A 26,893-nucleotide genomic window follows, 5' to 3' on the forward strand; every position below is an offset into this window, starting at 1 on the left:
GTGCCGGCCTCGTGCTGTGGCCCTGCCCTGGGCTCTGTCCCTGGATCCCTGGTGTTGACCCCATGGGGTCAGCAGCCCAGCGGGAAAGGAGAGTGACATGAAAGTTCCCAGAAATTCCACCAACTGCTTCCCCCAAAACCGAGAGGGTGAGGGGATTCCTCCTCCTGCAGGGAGCTCCTCATTTTTTGGGTAAAAACAAAATTACCTTCATCAGCACAGGAGAGGCTGAAATTGCTTCTGCTGCTGTTGGTGTTTTTATAAAGAAAGAGAACATCCTGGATCCTGTCCTTGTTCACGTCTTCTGTGGCCAGAAAGTCATAGGCGACTGAAAAGGAAACCACCGGCTACTTTCCAAGGCCAGGCCTGATGCGCCCCACTCTGGGCGCCGTGGGGCTGAGTGCCAGGTGCAGCTGCCCGCGGAGCTACCACAGGGAAGCGCTGCTTCCTCGTGGGCTGGCAGCCCCACACCCCTTCAGAGCAGCAGCAATTCTTCATCACTCGGGTGTCAGTTGTTAAGGACACCTGGGCATCACAAATGGACGTTCTGCACCTTCTGCTCAGGGCCGAGTCCCTCCCTAATCAGACTGGGGTCTGGAGTCCACATGTCCACACTCACAGGGGCTACCCCCTCCTTCATTCAAGGACTCAAATGATAAACTACATGCTTTAAAATCAAACACCAAAGGAACAAAATGAGGCCCTTACCTCACTCCATATACAAAAATGAATTCAAAATGGATCAAAGACCTAAACTTAACAGCTGACAGTAAAACTCTTAGAAGAAAACACAGGGGCTAAATCTTCATGACATTGGTTTTGGCAATGATTTCTTGGATACGACACCAAAAGCACAGGCAGGAAAAGAAAAAAATAAGTAAATTGTACTTCATCAAAGGACACCATCGAGGGAGTGAAAAGACAGACCACAGAAGGGGAGAAAATATTTGCAAACCATACCTCTGATAAGGGATTAATATCCAGAATATACAAAAAACTCCTACAACCCAACAACAAAAACAAACAACCCAATTCAAAAATGAGCAAAAGACTTGAATAGATGTTTCTCTTAAGAAGATATACAAATAGTCCATAAACACATGAAAAGATGCTTAACATCACTAGTAATAAGGGAAATGCAGATCAAAACCACGAGGGGACCTCCCTGGTGGCGCAGTGGTTAAGAATCCACATGCCAATGCAGGGGACATGAGTCCGATCCCTGGTCCGGGAAGATCCCACATGCCTCGGAGCAACTAAGCCTGTGTGCCACAACTACTGAGCCCGTGCACCTAGAGCCTGCGAGCCACAACTACTGAGCCCGTGTGCCCTACAGCCTGTGCGCCACACGTACTAAGCCCACGTGATGCAACTACCGAAGCCTAAATGCTCTGGGGCCTGCGTGCTGCAATTACTGAGCCCATGTGCTGCAACTACTGAAGCCCGTGCCCCTAGAACTGGTGCTCCACAACAAGAGAAGCCACCGCAATGAGAAGCCCACGCACCGCAACGAAAAGCAGCCACCACTCACAGCAACTAGAGAAAGCCAGTGCACAGCAACGAAGACCCAACACAGCCAAAAATAAAAATAAAATTATGAAAGCAGGGACTCAGACAGTTACTTGTACATGAATGTTCAAAGCAGCATTATTTACAACAGCCAAAAGGTGAAAATAACCCAAGTGTCCATGGATAGAAGAATGGATAAACAAAATGTGATCCATCCATACAATGGGGTATTATTCACCCATAAAAAGAAATGAAGTTCTGCAACACGCTACAACATGGATGAACCTCGAGGACATTACGCTCAGTGAAATTAGCTAGTCACAAAAAGACAAACAGACAATTCCAGTTATATGAGGTACTTAGAACAGGCATATTCTAGAGACTAAAGTGGAACAGAGGTTACCAGAGGGTGGACAGGAGGGCAGGATGGAAGTTGCCGTGTGTTGGGCACAGAATATCTGTTTGAGATGATAAAGGTTTTGAAAATAGTGATGATGGTCAATGCAGCATTGTGAATGTTTGAATGCCACTTATTTGTTCACTTTAAAATGGCGATTTTTGGGTGATGTGTATTTTACCATAATTAAAAATAAAACTGAATACCAGACACAAGACTTCCAGAATCATGGAGTGAAGGCAAATAAATCCTCTCCTCCAAAATAACAGTAAAATGAGGCCAAGTTGTCAAAAGCACCCATTTCAGGGTGCTGGAACCAGACTGAAGGCACACCTTGAATTGAGAGGCACAGATTTAAGAAACACTATTGAGCCGTGGGTTAGAACAGAGGACGTCTGGGGCCTTTCACCTTGGGCTGCTCCCATGCTCACCCTCCATCAGCCAGGTACCACACTGGGTGAGATTAGAAAGCAGCAGCTTCCTGCCAGGGGGGCTGAAAACAGGAGTGATCTCCGGGGCAGACCAAGGGGAGGCCAACTTTGGAGCCAGCTCCAGGGTGAGATACACATAGGGAGATGGGCCAGAAAGTGAGACACCCTAGTTGGTTCTGATAAGACCCCACATATTCCGGGCAGTCTGAAGGCTTCACCCACCATCAGGAGAGACGAGAGAGGGCCCTTGCTCTCTCCACATCTATGAGGACAAAGTCATCACCAGAAAAGAAAGCTGAGTTTGGGAATTCACTGAAGGCCCAGAGGTTAGAACCCCATGCTTCCACTGCAGGGGGCATGGGTTCGATCCCTGGTCAGGGAACTAAGATCCCGCAAGCCGTGTGGCATGGCCAAAAAAATAAAATAAAATGGGGCTAATAATCTGAAAAAAGAAAGAAGGAAAGAAAGAAAGGGAAGAAAGGGAGGGAGGGAAAGCTATGTTCAATATCCCTCACTAATACAGACACAAACCAGCAAACTGGACCCAGCAACCTGAAGAAGTGATTGTACAACATGATCTAGTGGGTTCTACCTCAGGAATGCAAGGTTGATTTAACATCTGAAAATCAAGGTGATATGCCAGGTTCACAGAATAAAGGACAAAAACCACACAGTTGTCTCACAGACAGAGAAAAAATATTTGACAAAACCTAACACCTTTTCATGATAAAAACCCAAACAGATAAAGGGCATCTACAAAAAGCCTACAGCTATTAGCACACCTACTGCTGAAACATGTAATGTTTTATTTCCAAGATTGGGAGGAAGATACCTGCTCTCACTTCATCTGTTCGACATTGTACTGGAGATTCGAGCAATGAAATCAGGCAAGAAAAAGAAATAAAAGGGAAGGAAGAAGTAAAACCGTCTCTCTCTCTCTTTTTTTTTTTTGCATATTCTATGACTCTGTAGGTAGGAAATTCTAAATACACACATACACCCCTACTAGTCTAGTTAATGAGTTCAAGGCCACAATTTAAAAGGTCCATATAATAACCAGCAGTGTTTCTATAAACTACCAAAGGGAACTTGAAAATTAAATTCACACAATTCCTATCACAAGAGCATCAAAGAGAACATTCAGTGGTTGGGGAGGGGTGGTTTGGGAGTTTGGGGTTAGCAGACACAAACTATTATGTATAGGATGGATAAACAACAAGGTCCTACTGCATAGCACAGGGAACTGTATTCAATATCCTGGGATAAACCATAATGGAAAGAATATGAAAAAGAATGTATATATGTACAACTGACTCATTTTGCTGTAAAGCAGAGATTAACACAACATTGTAAATCAACTATACTTCAATAAAATTAAAAAATATGCTTAGATAAAAGTACTCATAAAAAAAAGAACATTTTGGAATAAATTTAACGAAAGAAGTGCAGGACTTGCCCACTGAACACTGTAAAACATTGTTCAGAGAAATTAAAGATCTAAACAAATGGAGACATACCTCCTACACGGGGACTGCAAGGTTGGATACTGTTACGATGCAACTCTACCCAAACTAATTTATAGATTCTACACAATTTCTGTTAAAACCCAAGAAGCCTTTTTTACAGAAATTGACAAGCTGCTCCTAAAATTTTATAAAAATGCCAAGGACCCAAAGAGCCAAAACAATGTTGAGGAGAAATAAAGGAATAGAGTTGGAAGACTTCCGTCTGTGGAGCTGTGGAAATCAAGTCGATGCGGCACTGGTGTAAGGACGCAGCAAGACAGGACACAACTGACGGTTGAATGCGTTTCAGCAAAGGCGCCAGGCCACTCAGTGAGGGAAGGATCACGTTCCCGACACTGTCGACATGCACGCCTCCCACCCCCAGACTCACGGGAGCTCTGCAGCATCAGTGCCCCTGTGCCTCTGAGACGGTCCTGCTGGGAGGGAGGCATGTGTGACCGTTTCTAGAAATCCTGCCACTTGCTTCCACCAAACACTCTACACAAAAACAACCTCAAAATGGATCACAGACCTAAACAGCAGTGAGAACTCTCAACCTTCTCGAAGAAAAAACAGGAGAAAATCTTCATGACCTTACATTAGGCAAAGAGTTCTTAGACACCAAAAACACAACCCATGCTAAAAAAATGATACGTTTGACTTCATCAAAATTTGAAACTTTTGTGCTTCAGCAGACAGACACACTACAGAAAATAAAAAGACAAGCCCCAGATAGGTCACAAATATTCACAAATCACATATGTGATGAAAGACTTGCACCTGGAACATATAAAGAACTTAAAAATTTTTTATTGACATACAGCTGATTTACAATGTTGTGTTAAAATAACTTTTATAACTCAATAATAAAACAATCATATTTTTAAGTGAGCGGAAGATTTGAATAGACATTCACCAAAGATGATGTAAGAATGGCTAATAACCCACGTAAACATCATTAGTCACCAGGGAAACGCAAACTATAAACACAATTAGGTACCACTTCACACCCACTAGGAAGGCTACACTAAAAAAGACAAGAGATTTCCCTGGTGGTGCAGTGGTTAAGAATCCACCTGCCAATGCAGGGGACATGGGTTCAAGCCCTGGTCCGGGAGGATCCCACATGCTGCGGAGCAACTGGGCCCGTGCACCACAACTACTGAAACCTGCACGCCTGGAGCCCATGCTCTACAACAAGAGAAGCCACCGCAGTGAGAAGCCTGCACGCTGCGGCGAGGAGTGGCCCTCACTCACTGCAACTAGAGAAAGCCCTTGCGCAGCAACAAAGACCCAATGCAGCCAAAAACAAACAAACAAACAAATTAATTAATTAAAAAAAAAAGATAATGACAAGTGTTGGCTGCTAGGATGTGGAGGAGCCAGAATCCTCTCCCACACAGCCAGTGGGGACATGGAATGGTGCAGCTGCTGGGGAAGGCCTGGCAGTGACAGGAGTCAAACACAAACTTACCACGAGGTTCAAGAGTTCTGCTCCTGGCAACCTACCCAAGAGAAATAAGACATATGTCCACACAAAGATTTGTACACAAATATTCACAGCAGTGTTACTCATAACAGTCAAAAACTGAAAACGATGCAAATGTTCACCAACTGGTCAATGGATCTGGTCTGTCCACACAAAGGAACACGCTACCACACGGATGAACTCATGTAAGTGAGAGAGGCCAAAGATGCATCTTACATGATTTCATTTACATGAAACGTCCAGGAACAGCAAGTGTATAGAGATGGGAAGCCCACTGGCAGCTCCGGGGCTGGAGTCGGGGCTGGGGCCTGCGGGCAAAGAATCGTGTAGAGATGATGGATGTGCTAAACACTGGATTGTGGCGACAGCTGCACAGGTGCTCAAGTGTTTTTTTTTTTTTAAACAAGTTTATTATTATTTTTAATAATAGTTCTTTAATTAATTAATTTATTTATTTATTTTTGGCTGTGTCGGGTCTTAGTTGCAGCACGTGGGCTCTCTAGTTGAGGTACGCAAGCTCAGTAGCTGTGGCTCGTGGGCTTAGTTGTCCCGCGGCATGTGGGATCTTAGTTCCCTGACCAGGGATTGAACCTGTGTCCCCTGCATTGTAGGGCAGATTCTTTACCACTGGACCACCAGGGAAGTCCCAGTGCCCAAGTCTTAAACTGACTAAGAATCATCGAATCGTATACTCAAAGCAAGTGAATATTATAATAAATTATACCTCAATTAAGCTGCCAAAAATAAACACAAACATGTATTACTTCACCCTCTGAAAATTAGGCACCAAATTCTGAACAAAATTGACCGTCAGTGGGGCTTAAACAAGAAATTCCCCTTATTCCACCAGAGAGGGCTTCAAGTCTGTGCAAAGAAACATTGCGAGGCTGTCAGCACCCACGCCCGCTGACACGGGGACAACTCCCAACAGGCAGGGAAGTGCCCAGAGGAAAGCTGACTCAGCAGCTCCCATAAAGGCCAAGATTTTACGAGAGAGAAATCAAGTGTGCTCGACTGCGGTGGGGCGGACTGGAAACTCGGCTGGAGCACGTCAGGGAGACCCAGCCACAAATCTGCTGCCTGGTTTTCACATTTCGAATGGCCTTCGCTACATCTATTCTGCCAGTTGCTCTGTTTTACTAATGTTTTTTTAATTCAGAAAAGTAACCAAATGGGCCACTTTCCTTTCCTGACCCCCCTCCCGTCCTTCCTGAGGACGCTCCTGCTTCCCTGAGAGGCGGCCCCCAGCACCCAGACTCCAGGGGACCCGGGGACACTCGGCGCCCCTGCCCCACAAGCCGCCCGCACCTGCTGCCTTGTAATCGATCCTCCACACCCCCTGTGACGCCGGCCGGTCTGGACATGGGATGATGAAGGAAACCACGAACACCACGAAAAGGCAGACGAACAGCGAAAGAAAAAAGGCCACCGTCCGGCACCGGGAGAGGCGGGACTGCGGGGGCGGCTTCACGCTGGTTTCCTTTCCCGCTGGGTTTCCCAGATGTTCCTGCACCTTCCTGTTCTCGTTCTTCAGGGGGTGGATCTCGGCTTCTAAGTCCTTGCTGTCCGTCATCGTGTGCACACCCCCAAGCTCACCTCTTGGCCACTGTGGTGGCGACACAGGAGAGGTGGTCAGGAGCCCCAGGGGCGGCTGTGACCGTGGCCCATCAGCCCAAGAAAGGGTGTCACAGACTCCACCGGAGAAGGCCTCTAACTCAGAAGGGCAGTGGGCGCACAGAGGCAGCACACAGGACGGGTTTCCCTCTACGCTCTGCAGCTCCTGCCTGCTGACCCGGGCAGGCCGGCCGGGCTAGACTACGGCAGAGCACGCATTAAACATTAACTATTAACTGAGGCACCTCTGACCGGCCCCCCGCCCCAAGTCGCGGTCAGCCCCCCAGGGAGGGGGCTGCACTTACTCACCGGGTGACCCAAGTGAGCTTCGAGGTCTGATCGCACCTGTGTCCTTCCCTGTGAAAGGAAAACAACAGCGTTTACAAGACTCCGAGGGTTAAAGCAGTAAATGCACAGAAGCACTTATAACAGTATCTGACAGTGGGCACTCAAGCTAATTATTATTGGTAACAAGATAAAGTCACGCGGGGGGTCGGGGGGATGGGGGACGACCTCCCTCCTTCCTGCCCCTCCTGCTGGGGGCACCGGGCGTGCTGGGGAGGAAACCTGGGGCAGGAAATAAGGAAACCTCGGAAAATAAGACGGAAAACACTTCTGAAGTTGAACCACAGACAGAGTGGGCCTGACAGCTGGAAACCTCCATCACTAAGCTTTGTGCTCTTCATCGTGCGAGAAAGAAACATATCTTGCCTTATGCCAGGCAGAAGTTTTTGTTATTTTGGTCCTTTTTAAACAGCCAAACCAGTGTCCTAACTAACACAAATTATATTGAGAGGCTGCAAGGGATCAAAGCGTCTGAGTGGGTTATAAGCCTCATCTACACGAGAGGGAGGCTGTGCCAGTGGTTAAAACCAGGACAGCGGGAAGGGCTCCCTCTGGGAAGGGGTGGGTTAGGGAGGCGGGAAGAGACAACAGAATGCTGGTTTTCTCTGTAAACGTTTTACCTTCTGACTTTAACTGTTTTTCTCTATTATTTAATAAAAACAATTCATTTAAAAGCCTGTGTACACAGCCACTAGAGCAGCTTTGGTAATAAAATGTAAAATGGCAGGGGTGGGTGAGGAGGTAGAGACCCTGGGAAACACAGTCGTGCACAGCGGCGAGAAGGAAACACGGCAGCCGCTGTGGAAACGGCCTGGCGGTTCCTCAGACGATCAAACACGGAGCAACTGTCCGACCCAGCAGCTCCACTCCTAGGTGTCTTTCCAGGAGACCTGAGAACAGGGACTTACACAAACGCTTCATTGTCCCGAATAACCCCACTATCCGTCAACAGGTGACGGATGAACAGAATGGGGTCTGCCCACACTGTGGACTATTACACAGCCGTGAAGAGGAGTGAAGCTCTGACACAGGCGATAGCATTGACGAGCCTCAAAAACATGAGGCTTGGTGAGATTACACGGACACAGAAGGTCACGTATCGTACGACTCCAGTTATACGAAATGTCCGGAACAGGCAGATCCCTGGAGGCAGGGGCTGGCGGAGGGGGCTGGGGGGAGTGCTAAAAGGTGAGCCTTCCTTCTGGGATGCTAACAGTGGCTGCAAAACACAACGCGTGTGCTAAATGTCAGTAATGGTAAAGTTCATGTTGTGTGTATGTTACCACAATTTAAAAAGAAAACCAAACAAATCTCTGTGCCTCCCCCGAGTGCTGAGACATGAGTTTTAACATCCTGCAGTCAGAAAAGGTGAGCCTGTCAAGGTGATGAGCTGGACACAGGAAATCAAACAAGGACTCATGACCAGGGGCCTCCTCAAGCCAAGCATCTTACCCGTGGGGCGGGAGGTGGGGGCCCGTCTGGGAGGGATGGGAAAGAGCCGGCAGCAGAGCCTGGATCTACCTGGCGCATCCAGCCTCTGTGGTCCCAGCGAGGGGTGTGTGAAATATTTAACATGCGTAGATTCTTTTAGCAAAGGAAAGAAAACTGAATGAGAGACCAGAAGGCTAAAATTACTGATTTTAAAAGCTCTATCTATAAAGTTCTCTTTTGTAAGAGCTTTAGAACGTTGGGCCAGAAACTCAAGCTCTCTGAACCACGGCTGTGCAAGCACGAGGGCACCTGCTCAAAATGACAACCACTCACATCCCACCTACAACCCTGTTTCCCAGACCTCGTTCGCGGCTGGCACACCTGGAGACCAGGTCTGCACAGGGAATCCACTTTCACAAACGCTGGCGCATGTGGGGATTGCAAAGCGCTGGTGAAACGCAACCAGGCAGTCTGTGAACGCAGTGGGGTGAGCACAGAGGTCCCTCCCGAGCCATGATCCTCACCTTGGGCACATTCACCATCTGATCAGGTCAGCCTGTCTGGGTGGGGCCGGGCAGGGGGCGACTCCCAGGTCCAGCCACCTGGGAAAAAGCGCTGGCCCAAGAGTCTGTTCTTTTGCTGTGGTCACCCCACTCTCACCATCACATGGCTAGATTCTTCCTGCCTCCTGCCCTGCCATGGAGACGCCACCTCCCCATTGCCAGCCTGGAGGAAAGCAAAGCAAAGGGAGGAAGAGCCCCTTCCCTCCATCCAGCTGCCTGGGGGTTCTTGTCCCTGGAGTTCTCAGCAAGCTTAGTGAAGTAAACCCCAATGCTGACCCCAAGCTAGTAAGTTAAACCACTCCTTTTCCTAGTCAGTCTTTCACTCCCTAAGGTAAGAAACAAGGACAGTGCAAAACAGTTACTGATGTCGTTTGGTTTTTTTTTTTAAGTCAGCAATAAATTTATGTGATACAACGTGTGAAAGATATAAAAGCATAACTGCCCTTCCTCTTGTAGCCCCCAGGCTCAAGAGGAGAAGTGTGGTACTAGTTTCTTACGGCTCCCTCCAGAAATATTCTGTGCACTGAAAACCATAAAGTGTGTTTTAAAATGTGAGTAGAATAATCGAGTTATAAACCTGACCTCTGAAAATTAAAGGAAATATGAGCCCAAACTATTCTCTAGTCCCTGCTACACAGGTTTCCTTGTTAAGTCAGACCAATGGTGCATCATGGAGGAACACAAGGAATGCTGTTGGTCCCCCAGTGAGGGCGGAGAGAACCCCCTCCCCACGCTGCCACCCATCTAGATGTAGAAGCAGAAAGGGAAACTCTCCAAACGGTCCTTAGCAACACAGCTGGGGAGTCAGGTCAGCACCTACGGTCTGGCCAAGCCCGCATGCAGGGGAGGACAAAATAAGACCCGTCACAGACCTGATGGAGGACGGACAGAGGCTTCAGGAGCCCAGCCCCCTCTGCCGGGGCCAAGGCAGCCCCGCGAGACCAGCACCTCGTGGGCTGACCTTGTCCAGGGCCATGTTGCGATAAACATCCCTGCAGGAACCACCTTTTTTTTTTTTTTTTTTTTTGCGGTATGCGGGCCTCTCACTGTTGTGGCCTCCCCCGTCGCGGAGCACAGGCTCCGGACGCGCAGGCTCCGGATGCGCAGGCTCAGCGGCCATGGCTCACGGGCCCAGCCGCTCCGCGGCATATGGGATCCTCCCAGACCGGGGCACGAACCCGTATCCCCTGCATCGGCAGGCGGACTCTCAACCACTTGCGCCACCAGGGAGGCCCAGGAACCACCTTTTAAACCAGCAGACGTTGGCTTCTAAAACTGTGAATGAGCCACTAAGACATCTGTTGAAGTCATAAACTGATCTGAGATAAAAAAAGAATTTGTGAGAAGCTCATTTAAAATCGCCAATGAGGGGACTTCCCTGGTGGTGCAGCGGTTAAGAATCTGCCTGCCAATGCAGGGGACACAGGTTTGAGCCCTGGTCTGGGAAGATCCCACATGCCACAGAGCAAGTAAGCCCATGTATCACGACTACTGAGGCTGTGTTCTAGAGCCCACGAGCCGCAACTACTGAGCCCGTGTGCCACAACTACTGAAGCCCATGTGCCTAGAGCCTGTGCTCCACAACAAGAGAAGCCACCGCAATGAGAAGTCCACACACTGCAACGAAGAGTAGCCCCAGCTCGCTGCAACTAGAGAAAGCCTGCGCGCAGCAACAAAGACCCAACGTAGCCATAAATAAATAAATAAATTTACAAAACTAATAAAATAAAATCGCCAATGGGATCCCCACCTCAATCTTAGCTTAGTATTTATCTGTAGCTTGAATCATTTAATTCTCATGAGCATATTAGTTTGAGAATGTTTTTCTAAGTTTTACACCCTATAAGTGAAGACCTAAAAAATTACTCATTATATAAAATGAAACAGCCAATGTGCAAGATTCATTTTCACTTACCTAATAAATCACTTTCAACAAATACGTTAATATTTTCTTAAGGAATAATGATTTCCAGTCATTCAAAAACTAAAAATCAAATGTTCTGTGCCAGGAATTGTACGTGTGCCTTTCTAAGATCATTTTTGTGTGTCATTATTTTTATTCTGGAAGTTTTAACTAATCAAAGTGGTGGTTCAAAATACAATTTGGAAAATTTAGGAGCGTATTGATTGTGTTCCTGTAACAGAATTTCATGGGAGGACTTCCCTGGTGGTCCAGTGGGTAAGACTCCACGCTCCCAATGCAGGGGGCCTGGGTTCGATCCCTGGTCGGGGAAGTTCCGCACTCCATGTGGTGCAGCCACAAAAATAAATAAATAAAATAAATAATAATGATGTCTCTTGGCCAGTTTGACTTTTTAAAAAATATATATTTATCTATTTATTTATTTATTTGTCTGCGCAGGCTCTTCATTGCGGCATGCAGGATCTTTAGCTGTGGCATGTGGGAATCTTTTAATTGCGGCATGCGGGATCTAGTTCCCTGACCAAGGATTGAACCTGCGCCCCCTGCATGGGGAGCACGGAGTCTTAACCACTGCACCACCAAGGAAGTCCCCATTTTGACTTTTTTTTTTTTTTTTTTTTTTTTGCGGTATGCGGGCCTCTCACTGTTGTGGCCTCTCCCATTGTGGAGCACAGGCTCCGGACGTGCAGGCTCAGCGGCCATGGCTCACAGGTCCAGCCGCTCCGTGGCATGTGGGATCTTCCCGGACCGGGGCACGAACCCGTGTCCCCTGCATCAGCAGGCAGACTCTCAACCACTGCGCCACCAGGGAAGCCCCCCCATTTTGACTTTTTAACACATGGCATCTTTACTAAGTGAACTGGAAGGTCTGTCGTTGGCAGAACTCGTGCAGTAACTTGTGACGATAAGTCATTTGACCCATGATAAACACTGCAAATAGCGCACATTACAGCCACTGTGGAAAACAGTGTGGAGGTTCCTCAGAAGACTAAAATAGAATTACCATATGATCCAGCAACCCCACTCCTGGGTATATACCCAGACAAAACTATAATTCAAAAAGATACAGGGAATGGGGCTTCCCTGGTGGCACAGTGGTTAAGAATCCACCTGTCAATGCAGGGGACACGGGTTCGAGTCCTGGTCCGAGAAGATCCCACATGCCGTGGAGCAACTAAGCCCGTGTGCCGCAACGACTGAGCCTGCACTCTAGAGCCCACGAGCCACAACTACTGAGCCCAAAGGCCACAACTACTGAAGCCCGTGCGCCTATAGCCCAGGCTCTGCAACAAGAGAAGCCACCGCAATGAGAAGCCGGCACACCGCAACGAAGAGTAGCCCCCACTCGCCACAACTAGAGAAGGCCCATGTGCAGCAACGAAGACCCATGGCAGCCAAAAATAAAATAAATAAAATATATTAAAAAAAAAAAGATACAGGGAATTCCCTGATGGTCCAGTGGTTAGGACTCAGCGCTTTCACTGCAGTGGCCTGGGTTCAATCCCTGGTTGGGGAACTAAGATCCTGCCAGCTGTGCGGTGAGGCCAAAAAAAGAAAAAAAAAAAGATACATGCACCCCAATGTTCACAGTGATGCTATTTACAATAGCCAAGACATGGAAACAACCTAAATGTCCACTGACAGATGAATGGATAAAGAAAATGCAGTACATATATATAATGGAATACCACTCAGCCATAAAAAAGAATGAAATGATGCCATATGCAGCAACATGGATGCAACTAGAGATTATCATACTAAGTGAAGTAAGTCAGAAAGAGAAAGACAAATCCCATATGATAACACTTATATGTGGAATCTAAAATATGATGCAAATGAACCTATCTATGAAACAGAAACAGAATCACAGAGGAAGACTGGTGATTGTCAAGGGGGAGGGGGTTGGAGGAGGGGTGGATTGGGAGTTTGGGGTCAGCACATGTAAGCTTTTATATATAGACTGGATAAACAACAAAGTCTCACTGTATAGCACACAGAACTATAGTCAATATCTTATAATAAACCATAACGGAAAATAATATTAAAAAAGGTATATATATATATATATAACTGAATCACTTTGCTGTACAGCAGAAATTAACACATTATAAATCAACTATACTTCAATTTTTTAAATTTTTTATTTTTTATTTATTTTTATTTTTATTTTTGGCTGTGTTGGTCTTCGTTGCTGCGTGTGGGCTGTCTCTAGTTGCGGCAGCTTCTCTTGTTGCAGAGCACGGGCTCCAGGGGCGTGGGCTCAGTAGTTGTGGCTCGCGGGCTCCAGAGAGCAGGCTCAGGAGTTGTGACACACTGACCCAGGTGCTCCACGGCATGTGGGATCCTCCCAGACCAGGGCTCGAACCCATGTCCCCTGCATTGGCAGGCGGATTCTTAACCACTGCACCACCAGGGAAGCCCCCTTTTTTTTTTTTTTTTTGCAGTACGCGGGCCTCTCACTACTGTGGCCTCTCCCGTTGCGGAGCACAGGCTCCAGACACGCAGGCTCAGCGGCCACGGCTCACGGGCCCAGCCGCTCCGCGGCATGTGGGACCTTCCCAGACTGGGGCACGAACCTGTGTTCCCTGCATCGGCAGGCGGACTCTCAACCAGTGAGCCACCAGGGAAGCCCCAATTTTTAAAAGTAGTGTATGTTAGCTATAAAATCATAAAAGAGAACATCTTGTCAAGCTCCAGAATCTACACATACTTTTAGGCCATAAGAGTTCACAGTTTTATTCATAACTTTGTAAAATGCTATTTATGTATGAAACAAAGCAGGAAAACATATTGAGGGGGTTATGTTTACAGAATACTTCTTCAAGGTATTACTTTTCTTAAACATACATGCATACTTAAGTAATATTTAAGGAAGTCAAGCAAAGTAATAGTACACTTCCACTGCTGTGTACGTTGTCAATGATAAAAATAAAAATGCTTTGGTGGTTAAAAAAGAGAAAGAGGGCTTCCCTGGTGGCGCAGTGGTTGAGAGTCCACCTGCCGATGCAGGGGACACGTGTTCATGCCCCGGTCCGGGAAGATCCCACATGCCACAGAGCGGCTGGGCCCATGAGCCATGGCCGCTGAGCCTGTGCATCCAGAGCCTGTGCTCCACAACAGGAGAGGCCACAGCAGTGAGAGGCCCGCGTACCGCAAAAAAAAAAAAAAAAAAAAAAAGAGAGAGAGATTAGCACCAAAATAAAAGAAGCCTAAATGCACGTACGTAAGGCACAGGATGGCGAGAAAGAGCAGATTTTGAAGCTGAGTTTGGTAGTGAGCTCTGCCTCTGGATTGTGGCTTTCCTCTTCTTTTTCCTATTAGGTTGTTGGGAAGGTTCGGGTAGTGCATGTAAAGCTGGGGGCTCAGTGTGCGGCGGGGGCTCAGGGGGCGACTCCCTCCATCGTTGTCACCACCCTCTCCCTGTGCTGCTCCTTCTCTTCTCCAGACACAGAGACCTCAGGCATCTCACCAGTGCCCTCTTTTCCTGTTAAACGAAGTGTTTCAAGGCTGGAGCTGCTCAAGGAGTTGAGGGTCTATATTTGAGATCCTGAGAACCGGAACTTCACTAAGGAACAGTCTCTTTGCACTGAAGGGTCCCAAGTCCTCCAGTGAAGTCCCATGACCTCCCACCCCTCCGTAAGGGGGCTTCACGAAGCCTGGGTCCTACACCACTGGCAGCACACAGGACAATTTAGGTGGTGCCAGGTGAACATTTTTATTTCTAGTTATCTCTGTATTTTTTCACGGATGTCTTTCCGTTTATGGTGACAGTGGTCTTAGACTTCCGGTAACTGACAAAAGTTCTTTCCTTAACTGTTTATTTTGAAGTTACTGCTTTATAGGAAGTTGCGAAGATCATACCGAGAGGCCCCGTCTCAGCCTTCCCCAGCGGTTACAGCACAACTGCAGAACCGTATCAAAACCAGGAGAGCGACGTCGTAGTTCTATGCCATGGCGTTCCCTGTGTAGATTCATGTATATCAAGATACAGAACTATATTCCATCACCACAAAGAGCCACACCCACCATCCGTCTCCCCTGGCAACAACCAACCTGTTCTTCATTTCTAAAATTTTGTCATTTGGGGAATGTTATGGAAATGGAGTAACATAGTATGTGAACTTTGAAATTGGCTTTTTTCACTCAACACAATGCCCTTGAGGTCCCTCTGTGTTGCTGCTGTATGAATACAGTTGATTCCCTGTATTGCTGAGTAGTCGTCCCTCAGTATCCACAGATGCTCAAGTCCCTTACATCAAATGGGATGCACATAACCCTACACACACATCCCTCGCTGTACACCTTAAATCATCTCTAGATAACCTATAATACCCAGTACACTGTAAATGCTATGTAAACAGTTGCCAGTGTGCATTGAACTCATTTCACTTTTTGGAACTTTCTGGATTTTTCCGCCTGGAATACTTTCAATCTGCAGCTGGATGAATTCACGGATGGGGAAAAGGAGATATAGACAGCCAACTCAGTTTTTAAAGAAATGGCAGCTTTGTAGTTTGTAGCTCACATATGTAGGATTGCTGTATTTTCTGTGTGGCTCAGCCTTTTTATCATTGCACAATGACCCCCCGTCCCTAAGTAATTCTCGCTCTAAAGTCTATCTGAAATTAATAGTTCTTCTTATCTTCTCTTAATGTTTGCATGGTATATCTTTTTCCATCCTTTTATTTTCAATCTACCTATATCATATATTTGAAGTAGGTATTTTTTGGACAGCACAGGGATCATTTTTTTTTTCTTTTGGCAGTGCCACACGACTTGCAGGATCTTAGTTCCCTGACCAGGGATCGAACCTGGGCCACAGCACTGAAAGCACTGAGTCCTAACCACTGGACTGACAGGCAAGTCCCTGGATCATGTTTTTTTTTTTTTTCAAATCCACTCCACAAATCTGTATTTTCAGACCACTTACTTTTAAGGAAATTATCCATATATTAGGCCTTTATTCTGTCTTTTGTTGTTTGTTCTGTTTTTTGTTTCTCACTTTTGTTCTTCCTGACTTCCTGTGGATTACTTTATGAATAAGGGAAACATTATTTGCAATTCCAGTTTTATTTATCTAGGTGCTTTAGCGTGTTTTGCTGCAGATTTTTAGTGGTTGATCTGGACATTATTAGACACACCTAACTTATCACAGTCTCCTGCTGTCAGCATTTTCCTAGTTCAAGTGAAGTGTAGAGACCTAACGTCCCTGCTTTAAGCCTTTACCAGTCTGTGTTTAATAGAATTGTGTTAAATATCTCCTCTACATGCATCTACACATCAGTGTTATATTTTTGCTTCATTCATCAAACATAATTTAGAAAACTTAAGAGAATGAAAGTCTATTATATTTACTCATATTTTTGCTTTTTCTGTTGCTCTTTCTTTCTTCCTAATGTTCCAAGAATCCTTTTCTTAACATTTCCTTTACGTTTCAAGAACCTCCTTCAGTCATTCTCTTAGAGCAGGTTTGATGGCAACCAATTCATTTTCCTTCACATGATAATGTCTTTATTTCTCCATCATTCCTGATGAATAATTCCCCAGATATAGAATTCAGTGCCTGACATTTGATAGGTTCTTTTCTTTCAGCCCTTGAAAAACATGATGCCACTTCCTTCTGGCCTTCCCGGTTTCCAGTGAGAAGTCTGCTGTCCTTTGAATTGTTTTTCCCCATAACTCAGATGTCAATTTCTCTTGCTGCTTCCAAATTTTTTTGTCTTTAGTTTTCAGAAGTTTAATTACAATGTGTCTTGGCATGGGTTTCTTTGGGTTTATCCTGCTGAAGGTTTGCTCAGCTTCCTGAACCTGTAGGTTTACATCTTTTGCCAAGTGATGGATATTTTCAGCCATTATTTTGGTTTCTAGGGCAGCAGCATAGCTGTGAGAATCCAGGGTGGGAGAGCTTCAGCCCAGGCCATGGGGACTCTGGACGTGGCTCCCTCCTCCAGCTCTGTGCCCCCGGCCTCTCTGGTGTTTTCTCTTAAAGTGTATTTAACTAGAAAAAGTGAGTTGATTAAGGAAAAGTACTAAATAAAAATAACTGTGTAGTTATGCGGCGAGTATGGCACAATCCTGAGTGGCACATGAATGAAGTGGGAACACTGCTTTCTTGGCCTTTTCCTGTCCCTTCTGGGGACACCTCCACTCCTGGAATATGGAGCCAAGCCCTACACGCTGCACAGTCCTGGTTACTAGGAATTTGCCATATTCTGAACTAAAATCTGCTCTCCTGTAACCGTCCCCTGATCCAGATTCTGTGCTTTGGGATAATATGTAATCCCTTTACCTACATGTAAGCCCTTCAAGTGTCTAAAGAGCATAAATGAAAAAACTGTGTTCGGGAGGTTGTCACCTGCTACCCCCACAGCTGTGGCCCCCATGACGGGTTGTAGACCCTCCGGTGTCCCTGAAAAGCCTAATCCTAACACTTCCCTTGGTCTACGTCCACCTAAAACATCCTTCCCCTTCAAACCCTACCCACCCCTCAAGGCCCATGGAAAATGCCATCCTATTTATGAAGACTTTTCTGGTTCTTCTAACCAAATGTGACCCAAAGCCAGTCTGGCTTTTTTTTTTTCTTGGCAGTGGGAATACTTGTTTAAAAGGGAGGTCAGAATTTAGGAATGATTCTCTATCTAATCTAAGTCACCACAGGTGGCGGTGTAGTCTAGAGCAGGGGCTGGGACTGGAGACCCCCTCCCATCCGAGGCACCCAGGCATCTACCCAACCTCTCTACACCAGTCAAGGTTCCTGTTTGCTAAAAACACTTTAGCTAGTGTAGGCAGCAAGAGAATTTGTTAGAAAGAGATTAGACAGTGCCCAGAATGGATGGGGAGACCAGAGAGTCAAACTCAGAAAACGGGTGGACGCCAGGGATGCGAGGTGGCCGAGGCTCCGTCGGGCCCATGGCCGTGGGGGCAGTCTGGTTCAGACACAGCCGCTGGCACCAGGCCCTACTGCCCCCAGGCTCTCTCAGGGAGACCCTCCGAGGACAGGCTGGGCAACCCAGCCCCCTCGGCTGGGACCCTTTTTCTCCCCTACACGCTCTCACCAGCTCCCTGGAGAAGTCTGGAGACAACACCAAGCACATACTGGCCCCAAAGAAACACAGCTCTCAAACGTAGAGAAGCAGTGGGGAAACGTCACACCTGGGCGTTCCCAGTCCTGCGGGTTGAGCCATGCAGACCCCAGGCCTCAGGACACTGCACTGTGGGCAACACCAATGGCCACAGCCCTCACCTCGGGCAAAGCCTGACCTCACAGCGTTATTTTTATACTGGGGTCAGTAATAAAAAATTCCGAAAAGTGAAATACTGAATTCTGCTTTGTAACGTCTTTGAATATTTGACGGGCTTCATGCAGGAGAGTGGCAGCAAGACGAGGGCCAAAGGGCAGAAGCCACAGCAGCCATTTCAGCTCCTGCGAGGCAACAATGCCCCCCAGACGGAGGGTCCCAGCACAGGGACGGCTCGGGACGCTCCAGCTCTGGTGTTTTCCGACTGGAGGTTGAAGCAGAACTGGTCCTAAGCTCTGCTTCCTGTCATCCCTCTAAGAGCAAGGACTTCACTCACTGTTCCCACAGAAATCAGAAATCACTGGCTCACCTGCATTACTCTGAATAATTTCTTTTTTTCCCTTTTAATCATTAACAGAGTTCCAAGTTAAAGATACTTCATAACAGATAGGTCAAAGATACTGTGATCCTTCTCCAGGGAAGGTTTCTATTCTTCAGGAGAGAAAGCTGGGTAGGGAGGACATACCCAGCATAACCAACTCAAGTAACAAAACTTTATTCACCTAAAAGCAAACTGAGTTGGACAGAGAGAGAGATGATAACCTTTCTATTCGACTCCTCGAGAATCCTCCTCCTCAGCCAGCTCCCTAAGGGCAGGCAGTGGGACCGCAGGGCCAGGTGGGGCGGGGCAGTGAGGCTGGTCCCGTGTCAGGTGGGTCGGTCCACGTGCCAACTGTGCTGCTGGCTGCACAAACGTCCACGTGTGATAGACTCTCATATCATCAGACACACAGACAAGGGAGCCCGTGTGAAAACTGGCGAAACAGGAATGGGGCAGGTCTGAGGAGCAGTGATCAGCACTGTGCCAACATCTAGCTCCCACCTCTGATAATGCTCTGGCCCCAGGGATGTCACCACTGGGCCCGGGGGGAAAGCACTTCAAGCTTTTTGTAATATCTTGTGAGTCTATAATTAGTTCCAAATAAACAGTTAAAAAAAAAAATTTAAAAAACCCTTGAGGGGCTTCCCTGGTGGCACAGTGGTTGAGAATCCACCTGACAATGCAGGGGACATGGGTTCGAGCCCTGGTCTGGGAAGATCCCACATGCCACGGAGCAACTAAGCCCGTGCACCACAACTACTGAGCCTGTGCTCTAGAGCCCACGAGCCACAACTACTGAGCCCATGTGCTCCGCAACAAGAGAAGCCACCGCAACGAGAAGCCCGCACAGCACAACAAAGAGTAGCTCCTGCTCGCCGCAACTAGAGAAAGCCCGCGCGCAGCAACGAAGACCCAACGCAGCCAAAAGTAAATAAATAATAAATAAATTTTAAAAATTAATTAAAAATAATTAAAAAAAACAAACTTTGAGGGCTTCCCTGGTGGTGAAGTGGTTGAGAGTCCGCCTGCCGATGCAGGGGACATGGGCTCGTGCCCTGGTCCGGGAAGATCCCACATACCGCGGAGCGGCTGGGTCCGTGAGCCATGGCTGCTGAGCCTGCGCATCCGGAGCCTGTGCTCCGCAATGGGAGAGGCCACAAAAGTGAGAGGCCCGTGTACCGCAAAAAAAAAAAAAACCCCAAAAAACAAAAACCAACTTTGAGCAAGGGAGGGGGGTCAGAGCTTCCCCAGGGCCCGGCGACACCTCAGAGCCGCCTGATCATGAAGCTTCTGCTCCAGAGGTGGGAACTGTTTCTGTTTTGTTCTGCTTGTTCTTTGCAGAACATCAACCACAGTGCAGTTCTATGAGGACATCCAAAAGAACAGCCAACCCCCAACCTGCCACTACTTCAAAATAATAACTGCCTTTCTGCAAACCCCCCAAGGCAATCACTTCCCTTCCCACCGTGGGGAAAAGGTCCGTGTGGTTCCTTGCTGCTCGTGTACAGTGATGCCCGGGAACATGTACAGTACCGCGCAGGTGCCCGAGGTCACGGAGGGCCCGGGAGCAGGGCCACCCGGGCAGCAGGGGAGCGCTTGTGGCAACGGCAGGGCCCCAGTGCCGCCAACACTGAGGACACACCTGATCCTGAGCCCAGGTGTTGTGGCAGAAGTCTCACACCAAAGGCACAAAGGCAGCTCAAGGTGCCAACCTGACCGCAGCAGACGCAAAGGGTTATCCCTAAGCCGAATCACTAAGTCTGTGAACTCCAGGCTTTTTTCCTTTTTGTTTCAAATCGAAGCTGCTGTTGTTAAATTCCACATAAAGAAGAGAAACTTAAAAAGTCTTTTGCCTCTAATACAGCAATGAAGCAGCTGCAACCATAACCTAGAATAAAGCGCATCCCTGAAATCAGGTGTGTTTACTAGTTTCTCGTCGGCCAGCACAGAAAAGACCCATAGCCACCGGCCTACGGGCTCTAAGTAACAGGCCCACTGGAAAGACAGGCTTCTGGAAGTCCAACCTGGGCATAAAAACGCATATTTCTGTGTTAGCTAAACTCAACGTGAGAAGTCTGGAGAACAGGGGTCCTGGGGAACATCAGGGCAGCAGATCTTAAGGGAAACACAATGCACATTTGTACACATATACAGAAAATTAAAGGAACACTTCCCAGATACTGAAAAGGAATGAAGAAGTTTTCACTTAAAACAAAAGCTGTTAGGACACAACAAATGAAGAAAAGATAATAAAGGGAAAGACTCTGAGGTTAAGAGACTTGTATCTTTACCTCATTTGCATCTAATGTCCTTTTCTGTCATTTCTAACCAGCTCGTGGTCTTAAGGACAGAGATCAGAAATTGGTTCACAGGATTTCCAGACAGTGACTGACTGGGATTTTCTCCTGCCACTTCTGAGCTTCTGAAATGATGACTATGCAGCGCACTTTTTGACTTAAATGTCAAGTAAAACGAAACAAAAAAGAAATGAAGAAAAATGTGAGAGATGAGAAAGAAAATGTATCAATATGATACATATTAGGGTAAAAGGTATGAATCTAAGAATAACCTGCTTGAGATAAACATGCAATCCCTGTGTACAGCTTTTCAAAGGGCCACACACCTGCGGGTGTGCCTGCTCAAGGCCAAACCTGCCCTCCTGCCTGGTGGGGAAGGACAGTAAAGCTCAGTAACAATTAACATTTGGAGGGGCAGGAATACGCAGTATTTGCATAAAGGAAATAACTCCTTTTTCTCCAAGAGTTCTTTCTCTGAGAACAGTTTACTGAGACAGAGGGAACAGAAAATTCAAAAATAAAAATGTCTCACTCTAACTTTTTTTGATGGATAAAGAAAGCATAAAGACTCTAACAGGTGAAACACTGAGAATAAATAAGCAATGATGCTGTTTAAAAAAAAAAGATTCTAACAAGGGCAGGGACTTTGCTGGTGTCTCAGTGCATAAGAATCTGCCCGCCAATGCAGGGCACATGGGTTCGATCCCTGGTCCGGGAAAATCCCACATGCCGTGGAGCAACTAACCCCGTGTGCCACAACTACTGAGCCTGCGCTCTAGAGCCCGTGAGCCACAAATACTGAGTCTGCATGCTGCAACTACTGAAATCCACGCACCTAGAGCCCATGCTCCACAACAAGGGAAGCCACCACATTGAAAAGCCCAGGAACCACAACAAAGAGTAGCCGCTGCTCGCCACAACTAAAGAAAGCCCGCATGCAGCAACGAAGATGCAATGCAGCTAAAAATAAATAAAATTAAATCTTAAAAAAAAAAAAGATTCTAACAAGGGCAGAGGGAAAAGGGAAAACTGCCCCAACAAATAACTGACAATTCTACATCTATTATGAAAGTAGGGGGTTTAACCTTTTTAAACTAAAATCTGGTAACTTTTTTTTTTGAGGAGAAAAGATCACTTCAGGGGACTTTAACAAGAGATGCACCCCCCCAATTTTTAAATTTTCAATTTTACAGAATTCTTTTCGGACAATGAATCAAAGAGATCAGACTTTGAAAATTAAGCACTTCCACTGGAAAGGTAGTTTGCATATTTTAAAAATTGGTTTAAACTAAGTAAAATTTTTGTTCAGTTTAAACTGGATACCTTAAAATCTTAACTCTGGTTTTAGTTGAGAATTTTGAGAACTTGGTACTACAGTCAGCTCTGTGACAGAATACAGGAGTAGCCCACTTCTATTTGCCCAGACACAGAACACCTTCCTCCACTCACACAGGAGTAGCTACTTCTCGTATTACTTGACCTCACTAGGGTGACAATTTCACAAAGTAGACATTATTTTAATCAAAGGTACCTGCAAATTAGAAAACACACAGAGAGAAAATACATTTAAATAGGCAGAGGAGAGGCTTGGAGGAAACAGCAGATGAGCTTTTTAATTTTTTTATTATTATTTTTTAAATTTTTATTGGAGTGTAGTTGATTTATATTGTTGTGCAGATGAGCTTTTTAAATGGAGAAAACATGTAAGGAATACTTAGGAAAAGACTCTGATTATAGATTAACTTTACCATCTAGCTTCACCAGTTAGTAATAGAAAGTGAAAGGATTTTGTCACTGGATTAAACCACGAAAAGATCAGCTTACCACTCTCCGGACTGCGTACTGATACGGTCCAGGGTGACTCTGAAGGTGCAGCTGAGAGTGGAGCAGATTTCTTTCTTTCCACTGGGGAGCTCTCACCCCTAGTTCACACTCAGCGGGGTTACTTTTCTAAAGGACAGAAATTACATTGGACAAAACATACTGCATCTTGTCATGTATCCACTGGGCGTGTGTTTTATCTGCAAATCGCCTTTGTCCACTTGGCCTTGCTGTGATTTGACCAGTAAGGGATCCTGGTTTTCTTTTCTTTTTTTTTTTTGGTCTGTGCCAGGCGGCTTATGGCATCTTAGTTCCCCGACCAGGGACTGAACTTGCATCCTCAGCAGTGAAAGCGCAGAGTCCTAACCTCTGTACCACCAGGGAACTCCCAGGGATCCGGATTTTCAAGTCTTCCCTCGGGCCGGTCCTCCTGCCAGGAGGCCCTCTCAGTGCTCCGAGCCTCGGCTGGACTAGCATCAAGCCTATGTGAGCACCGCGGATCAGGAAGGCCACCTTCCACCTGAGAACTCGAACTTTTTCTTTCAAAGCACCCATAATACTCCTCCCACAGCCTCTGACCAAGAGCTATTTTAGGGCAGCAGGACTTCCCTGGTGCCAAACAAACGACAGACGCTTGGTAGGTGTCAGTTAAACTAAGTGTCAGTGAAGCGGGGGAGAGAGCTTTCGGAAGCCATTCCTTGACAAGAAGGTGGGATAAGGCCCATCACGTTCTTCATTCAAGGGCTTGTCTGGATGCACAGACCTCATGACCTGTAATCAAAACCCGATCTTCTAGTGTGAGTGCTCAAATGCTCATCCCCAAAGCCAGCTGTGACATATACAAACAGTTTAGGAATGTCTTATACATTAGCAGGCCTGTGTCCCGGCCCAGTGGCCCGAGTGTTCTGACAGCACTTCAACCAGAGGCATGTGACAGACGCCCACAGAACCCAACTGGGCAGACTGGGTTTTCGGCTGAGCAAAGCAGAAGTCAGACAATGACGGCTACAGTGTTCAGCTGTTTACAGCTGAACAACTACTTCTTCTCTTCACCAAAAAATAATCTCAAGACAGACAATAGGCCCTTAATCATCTTTCAAATGAGAACAAATTTTAAGGTCATACATGGTTCCCGGATAAAAGCAAGTGTTTCACAGGCAGGTCAGTGCTTAGGGCCTGAACCTCAGCACACAGTTCCTCTCCTTCACGAGATGCAACACTTTCAGAGTAATTGAGGGCGGCCTGCATACCACCTAAAAGGGAGTTATGGAGGAATGGCTATCAGAATTTCAGACAAGCAACTGTTACACAGAACAAGTTTTGTAGGTTTGTCTGTAAAATAACATGGAGTAAGCTTTTTTCCTGAGTTCTAAGGAAGATTTAATTTTCTTTGATTCCCCCACAAATCAGTGTTTCTTCTTGTCCTTACATTAAGGACAGCAGAAGCTCTTAAGAAGATAAAGTATAATTCTTACTTGATCACTTTTGATCAACCCTATAAATAGGTCTTAACTTCAATTTACTTATTTACCTTTATTTTTTAAAAACCTGTTGTCACATAAATGTTTAAATATTCATGAAAGTAGAGACCACCAGCCCCATTCATCCACAACCCAGCTTCAACAATTACCAACACAGAGCCAACCTTTTCCATCTACAGACCACACTTCTCTCCCATGCCCCACCTCCAATTTCTTAAAAAATTTGCTCCAATTTTTAAAAAGTTAGAGATATGCTACTTGATCTCTCAATATCTGCTTCCTGGTTATTCATTTAGGAATCGGCATTCTTCTTCTTTTTGGACACCACATCCAGACAACCTAAGCTCCATGAAGGATTTTACAAAGTCAGAGTGGGAACAAAACTCACTAAGTTTGTGGGTTTTCTAAAGACTGATTTCGGGTGAGGTACGTAGTAAATTTTGAAACAACCACAAACTCTGTAGATTCTGACGTATCTCTTCAGTTGAACCCCTCCTTTCAACGGCCGCTACTTTAGATCGTATTTTTATAACTTCTCACCTGGATTTCTGTAGCCCTCTCAAACCTTCCTTGATGTTGCAAGAGACATCTTTCTATTAACTCCTGATCATGTCATTCCCCTGCTTGAAACTCTTGACTGATGCTTCACAACTTTAGAACAAAGCTCAGCCACCTGAGTTTGCCTGCAGGTCTTTCCACGACCTGGCTATCGCCTACCTCTAGTATCATGTCTTCCCAAACCCTACACCCAACGTCTGTTCCCCCGTCACAAGGCTGACCTACCAGTAACTCCTACTGGGCCTTCATAGCCCACTCAAACCAGACCCCCACCCACCCACCGCCCACCACTGCTCCATACCCACTGAGCCACTGGTGAGACCTACCCCCAGGTGGTGAAGAACTTCGGAGGGCATCACTCGTTTATTGCCTTTGTCTTCCCAGGACAAAGCATAGTGCACAGCATAAAATAAACATACACATTCACCTGTCTGAATAAATGTCCAATTCTTGCTATGCTCTGCTTGTAAACTTTTCTAACTGATTTGAAATAGATAGCATGTATCAGACATAGGGGTCAGTTTGACTACCTGACATCCACTCCTCTCTGTAACAGTACCTGGATTTTCTTTGGGTAAATCCACTTTCCCACAAGCTTAGTGTGGTTCTGGTAACTTTGGGGAGGGCTCCTTACCCAGGGCTAGCTAACTAATCAGATTCACATGATTAGGACCCAACTAAATACTAGATCCGGAACTGCAACTGGAATTACAGGAATAGGCACTCTTTTCCCACAGGAGTGGTTTTAAAATATGTTCACAAGCTCTTTGATGTGCCTCCCTTCAAAGGTGAAGTCTTTAGTACCTAGTGATGCCAGCAAACAGAATGTGGCAGGAGCAGCAGCAAAATTCCAAAACTAGATCATAAAAACCATGGTGACTTCCACCATCCTCTCTCTCCTCTCTTATCGCTTGCTCCGAGGGAAGACAACGACATGTGAGGACGTGGGCCCTGTGGCTAGGAAATAAAGATTCCAGCCAACAGCCAGCCAGCAAGGAACTGAGGCCTTGAGTGAGTGGACTGTCTTGAAGTCAGACCCTCCGGTCCCAATCAAGACTTTAAATGACTGCGTCCCCAGCCAATATCTTGGTTGTAACCCCATAGAGTCCTTTGGGACTTCCCTGGCGGTCCAGTGGTTAAGACTCCACGCTCCCAATGCAGGGGACATGGGTTCGATCCCTGGTCGGGGAACTAAGATTTTGCATGTTGCGTGGAGTGGCAAAAAAAAAAAAAGAATCCCATGAGAGTCCTTGAACTATAATCACCTAAGTCACTCCTGAATTCCTGACCCACAGAAACTGGTAATAAATGTTTGATGTTTTAATCCATTAAAATATCATTGATGTTGATTTGTTACAGAGCAGCAGATAACTAATACAAGCAGGCAGAGCAGAGGCAGGAACCTGAGAAGAAGGAAGGTAACATAGAGAGAAACAGGTCAAAGAGAAAGTGTGTGAGAGGATGGTAGTAAGACCCCCACACTCCATCACTAAATCCTGATGATCTCATTTAAGCCCCTGGCCCCATCTATTTCTGGTCCCCTGGACTTTCCTAAGTGAAAGTCGGTGGAATGCCTCCAGAGGTTGAACTAGTTTTAATGGACGCTTGACACTTGAAGCCAAAAGCACTCCAATCCGTGCAACAAGGACTCAGAGAACTGGTAAAATGCCCAAATAAATGTCCACTTCATTGATAACAGGGTCATTTCCATTTCACTCTTTCCTGATCCGTATTCTCTCTTTAGCATGCTCCATATTTTGCTTATTTATCTTACTTATTATCTGTATCCTCCTGTAGAATTGAAGCTCCTTGAGGACAGGAATTCCGTCTTGATGAGTGCTATATGCCTGGCACCCAGCAGACACTCAGTACTTGCTGAGTTCATCTAAGCTGCTGTAACTTCAGGCTCAC

At 46.4% G+C, this 26,893-nt stretch overlaps 1 protein-coding gene across 5 annotated transcripts in view; it reads right to left on the reverse strand.

Annotated features, from left to right (window-relative positions):
- The window catches only part of FAM234A (family with sequence similarity 234 member A), a 32,145-nt gene that overhangs the window by 4,361 nt on the left and 891 nt on the right, over nucleotides 1-26,893 (reverse strand). The window contains exons 2-5 of one of the 5 annotated variants that reach the window (XM_060078369.1): nucleotides 22,947-23,072; nucleotides 7,252-7,299; nucleotides 6,637-6,934; nucleotides 206-325 (exon numbers count right to left, since the gene is read on the reverse strand). In XM_060078369.1, the coding sequence (XP_059934352.1) occupies nucleotides 206-325; nucleotides 6,637-6,901 (385 nt within the window). In that variant the 5' untranslated portion in view covers nucleotides 6,902-6,934; nucleotides 7,252-7,299; nucleotides 22,947-23,072. Of the gene's footprint in view, nucleotides 1-205; nucleotides 326-6,636; nucleotides 6,935-7,247; nucleotides 7,300-8,739; nucleotides 8,872-22,946; nucleotides 23,073-26,893 lie in introns of those variants that run through there. The other 4 variants (XM_060078366.1, XM_060078365.1, XM_060078367.1 and 1 more) reach the window with 4 other exon arrangements.

This window comes from Mesoplodon densirostris, chromosome 16 (assembly GCF_025265405.1).
Source record: "Mesoplodon densirostris isolate mMesDen1 chromosome 16, mMesDen1 primary haplotype, whole genome shotgun sequence".
In the NCBI taxonomy this organism is placed as follows: Eukaryota; Metazoa; Chordata; class Mammalia; order Artiodactyla; family Ziphiidae; genus Mesoplodon; species Mesoplodon densirostris.